We start from the raw sequence: 16,750 nt of genomic DNA, 5'->3' as shown, positions 1-16,750 counted from the left end.
GGGAGGGGTAGGATAGCAGTATGGCTCTCCAAAATAGTAGCCATAAAAATGCTAGCTAAACATTTCAATCTTCTAGGTGAGGGAGCCAGCATTTCCTTAGTGAGAATTTTATATACATTCTTACTCATAAATTACAAATATTAATATCACAATGAAGTTCAGTACACCTTTAATATTCCAGAATGTCTTGCAATCACTCAGGTATAATGTCCTGTGCGTGTCTATACTCATTTGCTGTGCTTGAAGAAAATAAATAATTTTTTGATTCTCTGTCTTCTGAAACAGTCATATTTTAAAAAAATTTTTGGAGTTCCTGAATGGCCAGTTAGTGAAAATACTCTTTCATGTCACTACAGATGATTCCTCCATATCCAGTTCCTCAGACTCGCACCCAAAACCCATCACTGCCTCAGAGGAGGAAAGGGAGGATGATGATGAGGTGCCTGGTGAGGGGTGAGCACATCATAGCTCCAGAGGGACAAGGGATCTGGGGTCCAGATCATGCATTGTGCTGTTGAGCTTGCATAGGACTTCACATCTGTGGCAGGATCCTCCACAGGGACATCTCTTGCTAATTCTGTACGCGCTAGCAATTCTGTCAAAACAATTCAAGGAATACTCAGCCACGACTTCCACCACACACTAAGAGCTCACCAGAGAAGGACATCTTCCTTCTTTATAATGTCATTTAAAATGTCCATGACACTGAGCAGTCTGGTAACACCCGAATGCACAATGACAACAAAAGAGCAGGAGAGTGGGACTAATTGGATAGCTCTTTCAAAGAGCTGGCGTAGGCACGGTGGGCCGAATGGCCTCCTTCTATGCTGTATCATTCTATGATTCTATGACTGTGTTTCATGACACAGAATGTTGCTTGTAGCAGATTGGCTCCACAGTTCATTGGTTTAGCATTGGTTTAGGACCCTCCTCCTCCCAACTCTGGGTTATTCCCATTTCGAGCTCCCTTCAGTCCTTTGAGGGTCAATCTGTAGTAGCTGTTCATTACTGTCCAGTTCTTCAATAGCCGAGTGTGATCCTATGGAGGTACTTTGGGTGATGAGTCCTTCCGAAGCTCAGCAGCCAGTCTTTTGTAAAATATGTAAATTGAACAAATTACATAGATTTTGAGTGAAATAATGGAAATATTTTATATATATTTAAAAAACCTTTGTTTATTTATTAGTTAATTGTGCATTTGTATTTAAAGTACTGAACAGTACTCCTTAATTTTGCACACTACAAATACTTTATTTGTTAATGTTTATATTTATATTCTATTCAGCAATGCAGTGATAACTATAAGAAAACTGTAAAATTTGATAGTTATTTGACAATATGGTTTGCTTTTATGACTTTGTCCTGCATCTTCTTAACTCCTTTGTGCCAGTTCTCCATTTCTATTTCATATACAACCTACAACATCTTGCCTTCTCAATTCTTAAGGTTTCTCGAAGATTCTATCATGTTCTTTTAACCTCTGGGTCCCACTTTATTAATGTCCTCATGTAGCAGATGACTTGGTTTTTGTTGGAAACAAATACATTATTTTCATCACAAGCTCCCCTGAGCCTTACAGACAAGGAAAGTGTCAGCTTTGATTCCTGGTCTAGACTAAGGTAGCTTATCTCAGCTAGGTCAGTGATAATGGGGTTGCCATTAGACTCATCCTCCCTAGACCAGGGAAGGGAAAAGTTGGCCAGGATTCTCACACCTGATCAACATCGAGTGACCTCGACTGGGGAGTATGCTTGCGTGTGTGTACTAGCTGAGGACAGAATCGGAGACAAAAAGATAACCTGCAAATGGTATCAATCTAAAATAAAAATAGAAAATGCTGGAAGTGCACAGCAGATAAGTCAGCATCTAAAAGAGAAAAATAGATTAACATTTGGGTTGAGCCCGTTAGAGCCCACTTCAAACATTAACCTACCTCTCCTTCAGCTACTGACTGATCTGCTGTGCATTTCCAGTCTTTTCTGTTTTTATATGAGGACAGGATCAGGCGCGACTATAAGCCCCACATGGTGGAATAGCCGGCTCAGACATAACATTTTTCCACTTAGGTAAAATATTGGAGAATTGCTGATGCCACGAGACTCATACCTCAGTTTGGGTCAGCACATTCACGTGAAAGCTGGAACAAACATCTCTCTGCTGACTTCATTCACTTCAACGTCATTGACTTCAATGGAAATAAAAATCAGGAGAGATGTAAAATTGGCTGCCAACTTGCTATCACCCATTTTACACTGCCCCACAAAGTCAAATCTACCCCAATTAGTGCAGAATTATGAGCAAGTTTGAGCTGCGGGCTCACGTCTGCTGTAAAATGGGCTAAAACTGCTCAAGTTGATTTTCTCTGCTTGCAGGGAGCCTGTGTATCAGTTTGTAGGTGGAATATCTTTGTCTGTGGAGGAGGGTTGTGTCTCACTTTATGGATGGAGTTCTTTCCCTATTTGCAGGGGGAATGTGTCTCTGTAGGGAAATGTGTTTCTGTTCCCTCAAGAGAGCTTTCTCATTCTTACGAACGAAAGATAAAAGAATATAGAAAAAGGAAAGGGTGTATCAACAAGAATAATGATTGGATGGACAAACAGAGGAGATAGGGAAAATTGTGTGGTTTTGTGTTTAGCAGTGACGATAGTAAATTGCATTAGAGAGAGTGGATTGTATATTGAAGAGAGTTGGAAAGGAACCTATGGTAGTTGTCTACATTCGGATAAATGATATCCTATGAAACGAAAGGCTAATCTGAAATCCTAAGCATTTAGGGTGGCCGCATGGCCAAAGCATTGGAAGGCAGCTAGCATTAATGCAATCATACCCTAATGGGAGTCAACACCTTCAGTAAAGGAAGAAATGAAAGGGAAAAAATTTAATTAAAATACAGATGTTTTACAATATTCAAGGGAGATTTGAAAACAATTAAACTCAGTTAAAAGTGTTAAGCAAATAATCCAAAGTGAAAAAGAAATTGCAAGGGATATTGTAATTTAAGAGCTTTTAGGAATTATGGAAGTCTTTTTGGTCTTGGTAGTAGTAGGTAATGTGTTAAAGAACAGGTAGGGTCTTGTAAAGATATGATAAGTGAGATACTGGGAGTAGAAAAGAATATGGTAGAAACTTCAAATAATTATTTTTCAACATTTGTGTTGTAGGAAATAGTGGTTATTTCTTTTCAAGGAACCAGAGGGGAAGGGGGTGCATTGAGTTCATGAAAAAAGTTGAGCTTTGTAATGAAATGTTTATTGATAAATTAGGATGCTTGATGGAAAGCAGCCAAGAATACTTAAGGAAATAAATAATGGTAGAAGTAGGCCGAGCTATGGCTGAAATATTTGTGCAGTGAAAACACAGGCTGGTCCCAGGAGTCCAGAAAATAGCAACTTTCTTTTCCAGTTTTTAAAAAGCTCACATTTGTGATCTTGAGAATTTTAAGCTTATCCGCCTGACAAATGTAGTGGGAGAAAGCACACTATAAAGGACGCAATTAAACAAAAGCAGAGGCAATCATTCCAAACCATGAGTTTATGCAGGAACATTCTCACAGAGATAGCTAAGCCACTGAACTGAATATTTGCATGGTGCTCAGAAGCTGGTAGATTTTAAAAGTTCACTCTGCGATTCTTTCAGATCTAACAGGAGCTGATTTTGTAATTTTATCTCTTATATATTAAGGTTTACTACAATAATCCCCATCCCCTCTTCCTCTCCCATCTCACGCTCCCTTTCTCCTCCTTACCGCTCCCATCCCCTCAGAGTCTGTGCAAAATGGCCATGTAAATTTGGCCCCTATATATTTCTCTTACAAATGTCAGTGACTGCCATCTTCTCTACATATGCCATCCTCTTCCCTACATCCTCACTGTGTGTGACCATGATTCAACATTTTCTTTCCCAGGACCTCAGAATTATGCAACTCCTCACTTCCCTCAGCTTTTCCCACTTCCAATAAAGCAATATTCAGGCTTTTTAAAATCCAGGTTTTGTACCACCGAATCACCACTTCCTGATTTACTTTTGTCTTCTGTTTTATTCTTTTCAACTGTGCAGTTTGTTTTGGTTTCTCAATTAAAAAAAAAAAATCTTTACACAAAGAATTGTCAATCAATGATCGTGAGCCCTTCGAGAGCAGAGTCATTTATTGTTCTACAATTCAACGTGATCCAGCAATAACATTTATTCTCGATCACTATCGCAACTTTGCTAGACAATGTGGCTGAAATTCCAATGGCCCTGCTCCACCAGCAGAAGTGAAGTAGAACATCACCTAAGTGCACCCATGCATAACGATGATGACTCTGTCCCAAATTGCAGGGATGGGTTCATCTGCATAGTTGAGCAGGCTGCCAGTGCCTGCAAATGCACTTCAGGGATTCCTGCCCTGATCTGACTTTGAAAGGTGAAGCAACCTAGAGAATTCTGCCTGAGAAGCCCTAGGGTTTGGGGCTGAAGTGTTCCAGTAGTCTTTGGCTCTGAGAGGAGCCATTATGCTACTTCCAAGAGGTAATGAATTATCTTCCCCTTCTAAGGTTTTGGGGCCTATCTGAAGGCTTCAGTAGAACTCAAACACATGCTCAGCTACCTTAGAACATGTACACATATATTCTCCAATTCTTTTAGTAATAAATCTGTACAGGGCTACCTTTGGTAAAACACATCAAGAAATATTGAATTGGCTAGTATCTTTCAGTTTATAATGTAAATACATGCAGACATGCTGTGAATCTGTGTGTGCATATTGTATTACAGATAAACTAGTGAAATCAGTGAGTCTAGGGTATCCTGGGTTGGGGGATGGTGGGGGGGCTTGATCGCCAGTGAACTGTATTGGCAAAAGGTACAGAAAAACACAATAATTATTTACTTATATTGAGCCAGGACCTGTTTTCAAAAACTGGAATTTGGAATATTAGACCTTAAAGATATACAAATTCCAAGTTAACTAGAACTGAAAACAAGGATTATTAAGAATCTTTTAAAACTTTCTTCCTGCTCATGCTATTACTAATAGCCATGTTAGAAAAGAATTTCTGGTAAAAATGTTTCTGCGCTGTTATGTTTAAGCTGTGTTTGAAAAGGAAGGAATGTGATCTAAATACAACTTACAGCGCAGCATACAACTTGGTAGGGCACTGTACACAAAATATTCTCACATTGACATGCAGTCTGGCCAGCTTCAGATGGATATGGTGTTTGTCAAATGTATGTAAACACTTCATAACAATTTTGTGGAATTAAAAGGAAGAACTTTTGAATTTATACAATACCTTATTATGTTCTTAGAACAGGAAGACATCATCAGCCCAAAAGTTCCATGCCTTCCCATGCGTTCTTCTAATTGTATGCCATATAGCAGGCACAGTTGCCAGGACCTGCTCATTAAGACGGAACTTATTGCTTAAAGGGAAGCTGCGGAAGATGAGATTGTAGACTTTTGGCGATTTATTGGGATTTACTGTAGATATCTGCAAAATTGTTACACTGTTTTATTTTGGAAACCTTCATCCAAATTATCCATTACCTGTGGAAAAGCTTCTACTTAAAGGGAATTAGAGTGCAATTCTAATGCCAACTCAATTTTCCCGCTATACGCAGTGTTAACCAATGCATTTTTCAAAAGCACGGAGGGAATCTTCATCCTCCATCTTTCAACTTCTCGCTCTGTCTAAATGGCAAAGTGCCATTACTCACACAGTGGTAATGATCCAAACAGGAAATGACCCATAACCTGCTTGTGAGAGAGAGCTGGAGTAAGCGTTAATACACCAGAACAAACATTCTTCAGCTATGGAGTGCGGAACGTGGCTGAAGTACGCAGCTACCTGGTCAGTTTCAGCTCTGGTTTAGGATTGAAAGGATCGCAATCGCAGGAGATCCAGAGAACCACGGGTTGGCGGGGGGGGGGGGGGGGGGGGGCTGGTCTGAAGGCAGTGGGGCTGCCTGAAAGGACTTAATAACAGGTAACCGCATTTTAACAAGGTGTGAACACTGCTTGAACTGCCTGAAATAGTCGTTGTGCTTCATACGGTTTAAGTGGTGCCTTTGTAATTGACGCTAATGATAATGGCAGATGGTTAACGCCAGTTGCCCGATATAGGCGATGTCTGGGATAAATGGGGACAGTGAAAGTGATGAGGACTGTACTTAGACCAATTTTTTTCTGCGTTCTCAGTAAAATCCTTACAGCTAGCCATCACGTCATAATCCTGACCTTCAACATCAGCATAGTAGCCATTCTCCATTGTCCTACAAGATAACCAAGCAGTCATTGCATCAATAATTCCAGCGATTTATTACAACTCTTTACAAAAATATTACATATGGAGTAATTTTAACCAAACGCACTAGGCAGGAATTGGGCAGGTTCAGTTTGGACACCCGCTTTGCACCCTGCTCAATTTTAGTCTCCATTTGAATGGTGAGTAAAGTTGGGCAGGGTGTAAAATGGATGTCCGACTCAAAACCACCTGTTTCCCACCAGCCGATTAGATTAAAATGACCCCTTTTCACCATGCACATTCCTTGTGACAGTGCAACCTTTTCTCTGCTCTAATCTAACATTTCTAAGTGCCACCTGATGCCCGGGGGTCTGGGCTGTAGATGGCTGCTCCAAACTACAGTGAAACTCTTAGGATGAAGGAAGACCTCCCCTTAGGGATGGATAATCCATTAAACATCGACCTCTCCAAATGGTTCTCCAAGACCTGCAGTCCTTCAGTTAGTGCCTCCACATTCAATTGGCTAACTTGCCTGCATCTTTCATGGGGTGGGAGAAGCAGCCCATGAATTTTATGCAAAAGAAGTTATGTTAAATCATGAGAATGAAGCTTAAGGGGTGGATGTCAACCATTCAAGTTCTTAAATTTGAATCTCAGTAATTGACCTTCACCATCAATAATCTTTGTTTTTATTTTGCTGAAGCTGTATAATATATAATGGTAATGATAGCTGAAGCCTGATGGCTTTGGATCAGTGCACTATTAGTGTCATACAGATCAGGGTTGATCCCAGGTTTGGGCTGAGTGCAAGGGTCTTTGCTTCTAATCGCTATCCAGTGACTCCTGATGCAAAGTGGACATCATGTGGGAGAAGGGAGGGTGGAACATGGCAGGGGAGCAGGACCTGCTGTTTCTGGACAAGCTGAAGTCGAAGGCCATTTCTTAAAAGCATTTGTGGAGTTCAGAACTTCAAGACTGTACGGCAATCGATTGAAGTGCTTTGGTGGGGATTTAAACTATAAATTACTAATGGGGAAAATTACAGAAGTGTTGGTGACTGAAAGAGAGCTGGCAGCACAGCTCCTTAGCGACTTTTCTGTCCTAGTACCACTCACCTTTGGTGGTACGGAGAAGAAAATCTAGGCCCGGATGTCTATGTTGACATAGGTGGAGTTGTGCATGTTTTGACAAGCAGGTATTTACAAAGCAAAAATTGAAACATAAAATTGTAAGAGATGTGCATCTTGAATATTTGGCCTGCACACTATCCATATGCATGAAAGAATTACAGAACATTCCGCATTGGTTTCAAAGGTAATATTGTTTCTTATTAGTATATTGCACAGATGACACTAAATCAAAGAGTTCAGAAGATGCTATTGCTCTGATCAACTGATATTATACTATTATATATAATCTGAATTGTTAAAATACCCTTTTATAGTACATTGTTTAAAATAATTAAACCGCAAAATAAAGCAGGGCCCTCCTGATTGCCATTTTTAAAAAAAACCTAGGTGAAGGTTCAAGGCCTATAGCGCAGAACACCCCAAGGCTGAAAAAAGTAGGAGACTGTGCTGTTGTGAGTAGGTGGCAAGTGGTGATCGCACTCTTCCATGTAAGGAGGTAAGAAAAATCAAAGGGAGAATCACTTCATTTTCCTTCGATTCCCATCTCCTTCAATTATGGTTGTGGTATTAGTGTACATGTTACCCATCAGCTTAATGAACTTCTTATTCAGACCCAACCTTGTCAAGCCTTTGGGTATCATTCTGTGGCCTACTGAATAGAAAGCCTTGGCTAGGTCCTTGGAAACCACTGCAAGTTGTTTTCTGTTGCTCTCATTTTCCTGGCTGCCAGTAATAGCAGCACTGATAGAAGCCATTCAATCGGTGGTCAAGAGATTATGTTGCACTACCAAGAGGAGGACACCAGCAAGGGAAAGTAGTAAAAATAGGATACATCTTTAGTTGAACTGGTTGACTTATTTATGAAACCGCAACTCTGAGATCATCCTGTTACATCTTCTGTTTACGGTCACCAGCTGCAAACCATGTGACTGTGCAGATACTCCATCGAATACACTGTCACTTCTGTGAGACAGAATTACTTGTTAGTTCTGAATATTGACTGTTTAAATTTGTGTTTGTAGGAACGATTTCATGGGGTACTGCAACTCCCATGGATGTTGTCAAAAGTCGTCTTCAAGCTGATGGAGTCAGCGAGACAAAATACAAGGGGATAGTGCATTGTATTCAACAAAGTTACCAAAAGGAAGGATTGAATGTAAGTGAATAGCCAATGGAAATACAGAAAATAGAAATACATTCCTTTCAATCATTTTGGAGTGAAACGGAATTTTAAACAAATTAAACCCTGGCATAATCAGGTTTTTTTTTTAAGGTGGAGGAGTTTAAAAAATTATACTCAGGTCAGGTACAGCACAAGCTGTATTCAGGATAAAAGTGCTTATACACTGTGCCATTAAGAACTCCCATATCAAGCTCAGCAAGGCTTACATGCAGAGTAAAACACCCATGCACTGCATCTAACCCATGCTACACTCAATCTGGGTGCAAGAATGTTTTAGTCTTGAATGCTGAGATCCCTCATCTTGGTAAGCACTGAAAATATGCAAAGAACAACTGATGTGCAGGTAAAAAGGCATAACTTAGCTTATGATCATCAGCTGTGTTGATCCCCAGCCACTCTCTCAAACCTAACTCTAAAGCAAAAGCTGCTCTCATTTTTGTTATTGCTTGGGGAAAGGGGAAGTGAATGAACCTTTTAAAAAAATTAATTGAGCCAAATCTGAGTCAAGCCAGCAAAGGCTGTGTGTGTGCCCAGTTCCAGAATAGGAAATGAATGGCAACTCCTTGTCAGCAACCAGGAAATAAAAATAATGTCAATCCCTTTTGTGTGAGTGCATGTACTTGCTGATGGAGCAGGTGGCTGATATCACGTGATTACATTTACACCAGAGCTGCAATATCAGGCTTCTTGGGAGAGGGGGTAGGGAGTACAGTGCTTTAATTAAGGATTCCTGCCAGAGGGTGGGATTTTAAAAAAAATGTATACATTGAAGACAAAACCATCCAATCAAAATCAAGCTGCATGTTTTAGGTTGGCATGATGGGTTGGAGCAGCAAATGTAACATAAGGAATTTTGTGGCTCAGAAACATGACTGCGGTCCCCTGCATGATGAGTTCCCAATTGCTGAGGAATCAGTCTGAGGAAATACTTTTTGTTGGCCAGGTGTGTCCCTACAGGCAGAGAGGTATCAGGGAGGGGCACCTCTCACTGGCACTTTTCATGCTTCAATATGGAGCAGTTTGTTTGCCAATTCATTCGGTTGGGGATATTGCAATCACAAGAGAAAGGGAAATAAATTCATTAAAAATAACGAAATAAACAAAAATATGTATATTTAGCAATTACTGTGTGGGGGAGATAATAAAAATGTTTGTTTTATTTGCTAGGTATTTTTTAAAGGAACAGCTGTGAATGCTATTCGTGGATTCCCTATGAGTGCAGCCATGTTTCTGGGATATGAACTCGCACTGAAAGCATTGCGAGGTCAATAAGCAGAACCTGACATTTGACTTCTGACATGTGTCAAACTTGGCCAGTTTCATAGTTCTTTGCCCCGACCGACAGCTGATCAGATTCATAAACAATGACTCTTCTGTTTCCTTGGCTTCTGACGTCAACCTGTCAAAGCTCATTGACAGAGAAAGCATCAGACACCACAGAGATTACTCAGGATGATGGCGTATTTCAAAAGTTATGTGCAATGGTTCCTGGGAAAACAATAGATGTAAAGGAGATCAGCAAGCATTGAGGAGCAGTCCCGAGGAAGGACCTTTAGACTTGAAATATCGACTGACTTTTGTTTCTCCACAAAGGCTGCCTGACCAGAGTATTTCCGGCTTTGACAGTTTCTGTTTTTAGAGTTGGGGAGGGGGGGTTTAATTTATACAATTAATGGGAAATGAACATAGTACAGTGACTCACAAACAATATCCAAGTAGGGTTACCAACTCAGGTTGGACATATTCCTGGAGGTTCCATCACATAACTACCTATTTCCAACCACCGCCCCCCCCCCCGCCATCTGCAATATTTTTTAAATAACTAATAACAAATATAAGAAAATGAAAAACAACAATTTTTTAATGCCTCTATGATGTTTCTCCTGGGTTGCTGGCAACAGTGTCCTGGAAACATAGAAGATAGACGCAGGAGTAGGCCATTCGGCCCTTCGAGCCTGCTCCGCCATTCAATGAGATCATGGCTGATCATCCAAATTCAGTACCCTGTCCCTGCCTTCTCCCCATATCCCTTGATCCCTTTAGCCTTAAGAAATATATCCAGCTCCTTCTTGAATATATTTAATGAACTGGCCTCCACCGCCCTCTGTGGCAGAGAATTCCACAGGTTCACCACTCTCTGGGTGAAGAAATTCCTCCTCATTTCAGTCCTAAATGGCTTACCCCTTATCCTTAGACTATGACCCCTGGTTCTGGACTCCCCGGCCACCAGAAACATCCTTCCTGCATCTAGTCTGTCCAGGCCTGACAGAATTTTATACGTTTCGATGAGATCCCCTCTCAATCTTCTAAACTCCAGTGAGTATAAGCCCAATCGACACAATCTCTCCTCATACGTCATTCCTGCCATCCCAGGTATCAGCCTGGTGAATCTTCGCTGCACTCCTTCCATGGCAAGAACGTCCTTCCTCAGATAAGGCGACCAAAACTGCACACAATACTCAAGGTGCGGTCTCACCAAGGCCCTGTACAACTGCAGCAAGACATCCTTGTTCCTGTACTCGAACCCTCTTGCTACGAAGGCCAACATACCATTTGCCTTCTTAACCGCCTACTGCACCTGCATGCTTACCTTCAGCGACTGGTGCACAAGAACACCCAGGTCTCTTTGCACTTCCCCTTCTCCCAATCTATTGCCATTCAAAAAATAATCTGCCTTCCTGTTTTTGCCACCAAAGTGGATAACCTCACATTTTTCCACATTATAGTGCATTTGCCATGTTTCTGCCCAATCACCCAACCTGTCCAAATCATACTGGAGTTTCACGACATCCTCCTCACAGCATACCCTCCCACCCAGCTTTGTGTCGTCTGCAAATTTGGAGATATTACATCCAATTCCCTCGTCCAGATCATCATTAATATATATTGTGAACAGCTGGGGTCCTAGGACCGATCCTTGCGGTACCCCACTAGTCACTGCCTGCCACTCGGAAAACGACCCGTTTATTCCAACTCTTTGCTTTCTGTCCACCAACCAGTTCTCTATCCAAGTCAATACCTTGCCCCCAATCCCATGTGCCTTAATTTTGCACGCTAATCTCTTATGCGGGACCTTATCGAAAGCCTTCTGAAAGTCCAAATACACCACATCCACTGGTTCTCCCTTATCTATTTTACCAGTTACATCCTCAAAAAATTCCAGTAGATTAGTCAAGCATGATTTACCTTTTGTAAATCCATGTTGACTTTGTCCGATCCTGTCACTGCTTTCCAAGTGCTCTGCTATTACATCTTTTATAATGGACTCTAGCATTTTACCCACTACTGATGTCAGGCTATAATTCCCCGCTTTTTCTCTGCCACCTTTTTTGAATAGAGGGGTAACATTAGCTACTCTCCAATCCATGGGTACTGTTCCAGAGTCTATCGAGCTTTGGAAGATGACCAGCAAAGCATCTACTATTTCTAGGGCCACTTCCTTAAGTACCCTGGGATGTAGATTATCAGGCCCTGGGAATTTATCGGCCTTCAGTCCCATCAATTTTCCTAACACCATTTCCCTACAAATACTGATTTCTTTCAGTTCCACCCTTTCATCAGACCGTATGTTCCCCGGCATCTCTGGGAGGTTATTTGTGTCCTCCTTTGTGAAGACAGAACCAAAATATGTATTTAGTTGGTCAGCCATTTCTTTGTTCCCCATTATAAATTCCCCTGATTCTGACTGCAAGGGACCTACGCTTGACTTCACCAATCTTTTTCTCTTCACATATCTATAATAGCTTTTACAGTCAGTTTTTATGTTCCCTGCAAGCTTATTATGGAGATTCATTGTTAATTCCTGGAGACTCCAGGATAATCCTGCAGCGTTGGCAACCCAAAATCTAAGTGTTTTTGATGCGCTAAGTGTAACGAGGTGCTATAATTGTACTACTGCTATCAGATTGATTTGTATCAGTAAGTCACTGCAAGATAACCATGGTAGCAAAAAAAACTGTAGATTTCATCTTCAATAGTCGCATATTTAAAACCTTTTTAGCCTTAGTTTATAAAACTTCTGTGATGAATAATTTTATATTGATTAACACGAATAAATTATTATTTTTTAGATTAAGCAACATAAAATTCACATAGTTGCTGCTATTTTTAGTGGTGTCTGATGCCTATTCGCTAGGTTAGTTTGAGGGAATGCAAAATTTTAGGCACACAAACAGGAACAATGAAACCGGTAATGTTCAATGCACAGCAATACTAATACAGGCTATGTGCGACAACGTAGAGCTGTGTGACAGAGAGAGAGAGAGAAAGAAAGAGAAAGAAAGAAAGGAGAGTGGGAGTGAATTGGGCTAATAGAAGCTATGAGAGAGAGTGAGAATGGAAATAATATTGGTTCTGTACAAGAGAGCAGGTTTGTAGGCTGTGTGACCAAGAAGGTGGGTTTATATAGGCAGTGTAAGAGAGTGTAGGTGTGTGTGCACATAAGAGCATAGGACTAATATATGATGTGTGTGTAAAAGACAGTGAGCTAATACAGGATGTATAAGAGAGAGTATAAAGCAATACAAGAGGGGAGTAAGAAACAGAAAGAGAAAAAGAACCAAGAAATATGGAGGGGTAAAATAGAAGAGAAAGGTGGGAGAAATAAAAAACAGAGTTGAATAGAAAGGTGATTCTGTGGCTAAGAAGGAAAGACAGACACACATACACACCCACACACACCTCATCCTTTTTACATCAATGTGCCTGGAGTCTTAACTTTTTTCCTACCATTTTTCTATTTTGAAGTCCAAAAGGTTTTTAGTTTTCTTTATGATGTTAGTGTAGCAATTTCATCAGTTTGTAAAAGAGGGAAAATGATAGGTGGGTAAGATCTTGAAAAATTGTTGAATACACAGACTAAGCAGTTAAGGCAAAGATATCCTCACTTTTTAGGTATCAACAACAACTTGCATTTATATAGTGCCTTTTAATGTAAAACAAACCCCAAGGAGCTTGCATCATATAAAGAGAGGTAAACAGCATCCTGCAAATTTTACAAGCATATAAAAATGAATAGTAGGGCCAGCTCAGCATTGTGCCTGCAGATACAACTCAGATATACGCCTTAAATAAAATGCATAATTTTTATTAAGTGTTAAATAGGAACGGAATTCAGAGGCTGAGCAGAAGCATATTGGGTTATCAAGGGCATTGGGTTGGTAGGGGTAGTGAACTGGGCATCGGGGTCATCAATATACAACATTTATGTGGAGCACAGCAAAATAACCAGAGAGTTTTTCATAGAATCATACAGCACAGAAGGAGGCCATTCGGCCCATCGTGCATGTGCCAGCTCTTTCAAAGAGCTAACCAATTAGTCCCACTCCCCCGCTCTTTCCCCATACCCTGCAATTTTTTCCCTTTTCATTTTTATGTCTTTGTAAAAATCTTACATCTATTTCCAGATGTATGCTTATTAACTGTGAAGCCTTCATAGAGGATTATGAAACCTCTATTTGTTGAGTAAATGTATTAAAATATTTTGTGCATACGGGGCGGACTGGCGATATGGAAAATGGGGAGATTTTTCAATTGCCCCTACGATTGGTTCCATCGTGCTGTATTATTGGTGGCCTGCTTTTTCCATGAGAATCTTGCATTCCTTTGGGGGAGCCAGACCACCCCGTGTGTATATTATGCTGATCTGATTCACTAGCTACTTATAGCTGATGACCGAGTTGAAAGTATTGATCTTGGAGCTCACAGACTCTCTGCTAAGCCACTAAGCAAGATGAATTCTGTTTTGTTAGTGTGCTTTTAAATGGGTGCAGATGTGCTGCACTTCAAGGCATGGTCCTATTCTATAGCATAATGAGCCACTTTCTGCTGCCAAGTAAATATTACTTGGCTAATTCACAGAAATCACAGAAACCCCACAATGCAGATAGAGGCCATTTCGGCCCATCGAGCCTGCACCGACACATATCCCACCCGATCCCCGTAACCCCACGTATTTAATCCCCCTAACACTAAGGGTCAATTTATCATAGCCAATCAACCAATCACCGTAATTATCATAGTTGAAACATGCTAAAATGTATAGGTGGGTACTGGGAGATTGGACTGCCATTTTAAAACTGGGCAACTCACAAAGACATTTTTAGACACCTGATTGGTGCCACATACAAGTTATTTGATCCTTTTTCCTCTGTGGATTCAAATGGCACTGTGATTATGTTGGCTTGTGTTTCCTTCACAGCTCACTGTAAGGAACTATGCAAAAGCAGAATAATACTATTTATGTGCCTCATGGTGAAATATATCTGCAATACAGATTGCAAATCAAACAAATCTGCCCGGACGCAAGGAGAATAAAATCTCACCTGGTGTTAAGATTGATACAGTTTTGCAAATCTCTAACCTTTATTTCAATGTTTTTATTTGCTGTATGCAAGAGCATTTATTATTTTACCGGTATTCATGTATTCTAAATCAGCTGATAAAATGTATCTATCGCAGAATATATTACTTTATTTCATTGTAAATTAGATACTATGTATCTATATTGTAGATTACTGATTACTGATGTAAATACTCTTTGTTATAGACCAGAAGAGGGTGTAGTGAACCTTCTGTGTAGAAAGGATTGTTTAGTCCTACCACATATTACTTTGCTGTTTGTACATTTAAATCCTATTTCATGTTGCTATCTATAGGTGGTGCACCAAATTGTGCATTGCAGCATGGCCTTGAGGGATAAACATTTGATCCTCCTCTCTGCTGCATCCCTGTTCTCATCTGTGGGGAGGCATTAGTCGGAGGCCATTTATGTCCCTGGAAAGACAGCCACACCTGCACTGCTGTTACATGTCTTCTAGTGTATTATCCTGGAAGCGGGTTGGTTGGCTGTTGTCTTGACTGTGGGACATGTATCTGGCGAGATCAGGGACACTGGGAGAAAAAAAACAACACTGCTATATCTGTGCCATGTGTAATGAATTTAGAGAATTGAGCAATAATAAAGAATAATTTAGCCAGAAGTTCACTGCCCCCTCTTGATGATGTGGCTGTCATTCACCATGATTGCACATTTGAAATTTTATATACAAGAACGTATAAAATGTTGTGAAATGCTGAGGCTGTACAGTGTTATTGAATAGACCATCTATGGAATCAGTGAAGGGCAACCTCAGAATACATGCAAAATTTCATATAATTTCTGTCAAGGAAGAGCATTTTTATCTGCTTTGGCATGTTTAATCCCAGTTGTTTTTTTAATTCCCAATAAGTTTTGTAATATTCAATTTGCTCTTTTTTGCAGTCATGGTGGAGTGATTCCTTAAGTTTAAATCCCAACACATTTCAGTGTGACATCACAACATGAGAGCTCACAATCCCATCTTTCTATGTGGTGAATTCTTCATCATAATGGGACCTACCCAAGCAGGGAGGGAAATTCAAAATGTCAGTCATATGCCCACACCAGCCTACATTGGTAACAGAAGATTAATCATGGAAACAGGTGAGTAGGGCGATGAGAAGAAAAAATAATGTAAAGCAGGGATGAAAATAAAAAACTGAAAGATATGAAACAGAATAAGACAGTCACATCGCTGTGGGAAGACAGCACTGCAATGGAATTAGCTTGGATTGCTCTAGCAAAGTGCACAAACACAATGAGCTAAACAGCCTCTTAATGTGTTGTAATCTTTTGTGGTTCAAAGAGTCACAACTATACCACCATAATAGAGAACAGGAAACAATTGGGGCTCAAGAAAACAAATCCTAGTATCAACTGACATTTCTACTAACTAAACGGTACCTTTTGCTCAGAGATTATATACTTATAATAATTCTAACTGACATCTAAAATGTCCTGTTTGTGTTTCTGATTTGTCCTTTTATTTTCTTGTGTTTTGTTGCGCTATTCTCTGATCCACAAACATTGACTTCTGACTGAGCTGTTTGCATTGAAGTAATTTAGCTGTAAACTGTTACCAGTGCTTAAAGGGCATGTATGTTCTGCTGAATTGCCCCATTTATAAATATGATTCTTGTGTTCTAAAAGAAGATATCGCTGTACTCATCAGTTTCTCTCAATTGCACCTTATTTCTGTGTTTTAAACTGTGGTAGCATCAGCCTGGGACCAGTGTAGAACGTTCCCTCACCCCCAAATGATATCATAAAGCTCTGTTTCAGCATCAACATTAATATTTCAGCTCATCAAACCAGTTCCATCCACAAACCATGTACAATTTGCTTTATCCTGGAC

The 16,750-nt window shown here is 40.3% G+C and overlaps 1 protein-coding gene across 1 annotated transcript in view; it reads left to right on the top strand.

The window, feature by feature from the left end:
* slc25a48 (solute carrier family 25 member 48) overlaps window positions 1-16,547 on the top strand; it is a 33,342-nt gene extending 16,795 nt beyond the window's left edge. The window contains exons 6-7 of the mRNA XM_085995640.1: window positions 8,377-8,510; window positions 9,705-16,547. Of these exons, the coding sequence (XP_085851766.1) occupies window positions 8,377-8,510; window positions 9,705-9,809 (239 nt within the window). The 3' untranslated portion in view covers window positions 9,810-16,547. The remainder of the gene's footprint in view (window positions 1-8,376; window positions 8,511-9,704) is intronic.
* The last annotated feature ends 203 nt before the right edge of the window (window positions 16,548-16,750 follow it).

The sequence above is a fragment of the Somniosus microcephalus genome, chromosome 8 (assembly GCF_052327205.1).
Source record: "Somniosus microcephalus isolate GS21.2 chromosome 8, FLI_Smic_1.0, whole genome shotgun sequence".
Lineage (NCBI taxonomy): Eukaryota > Metazoa > Chordata > Chondrichthyes > Squaliformes > Somniosidae > Somniosus > Somniosus microcephalus.
Note: the sequence above shows the minus strand (reverse complement) of the source record. Positions and strands in the feature narration are given on the sequence as shown.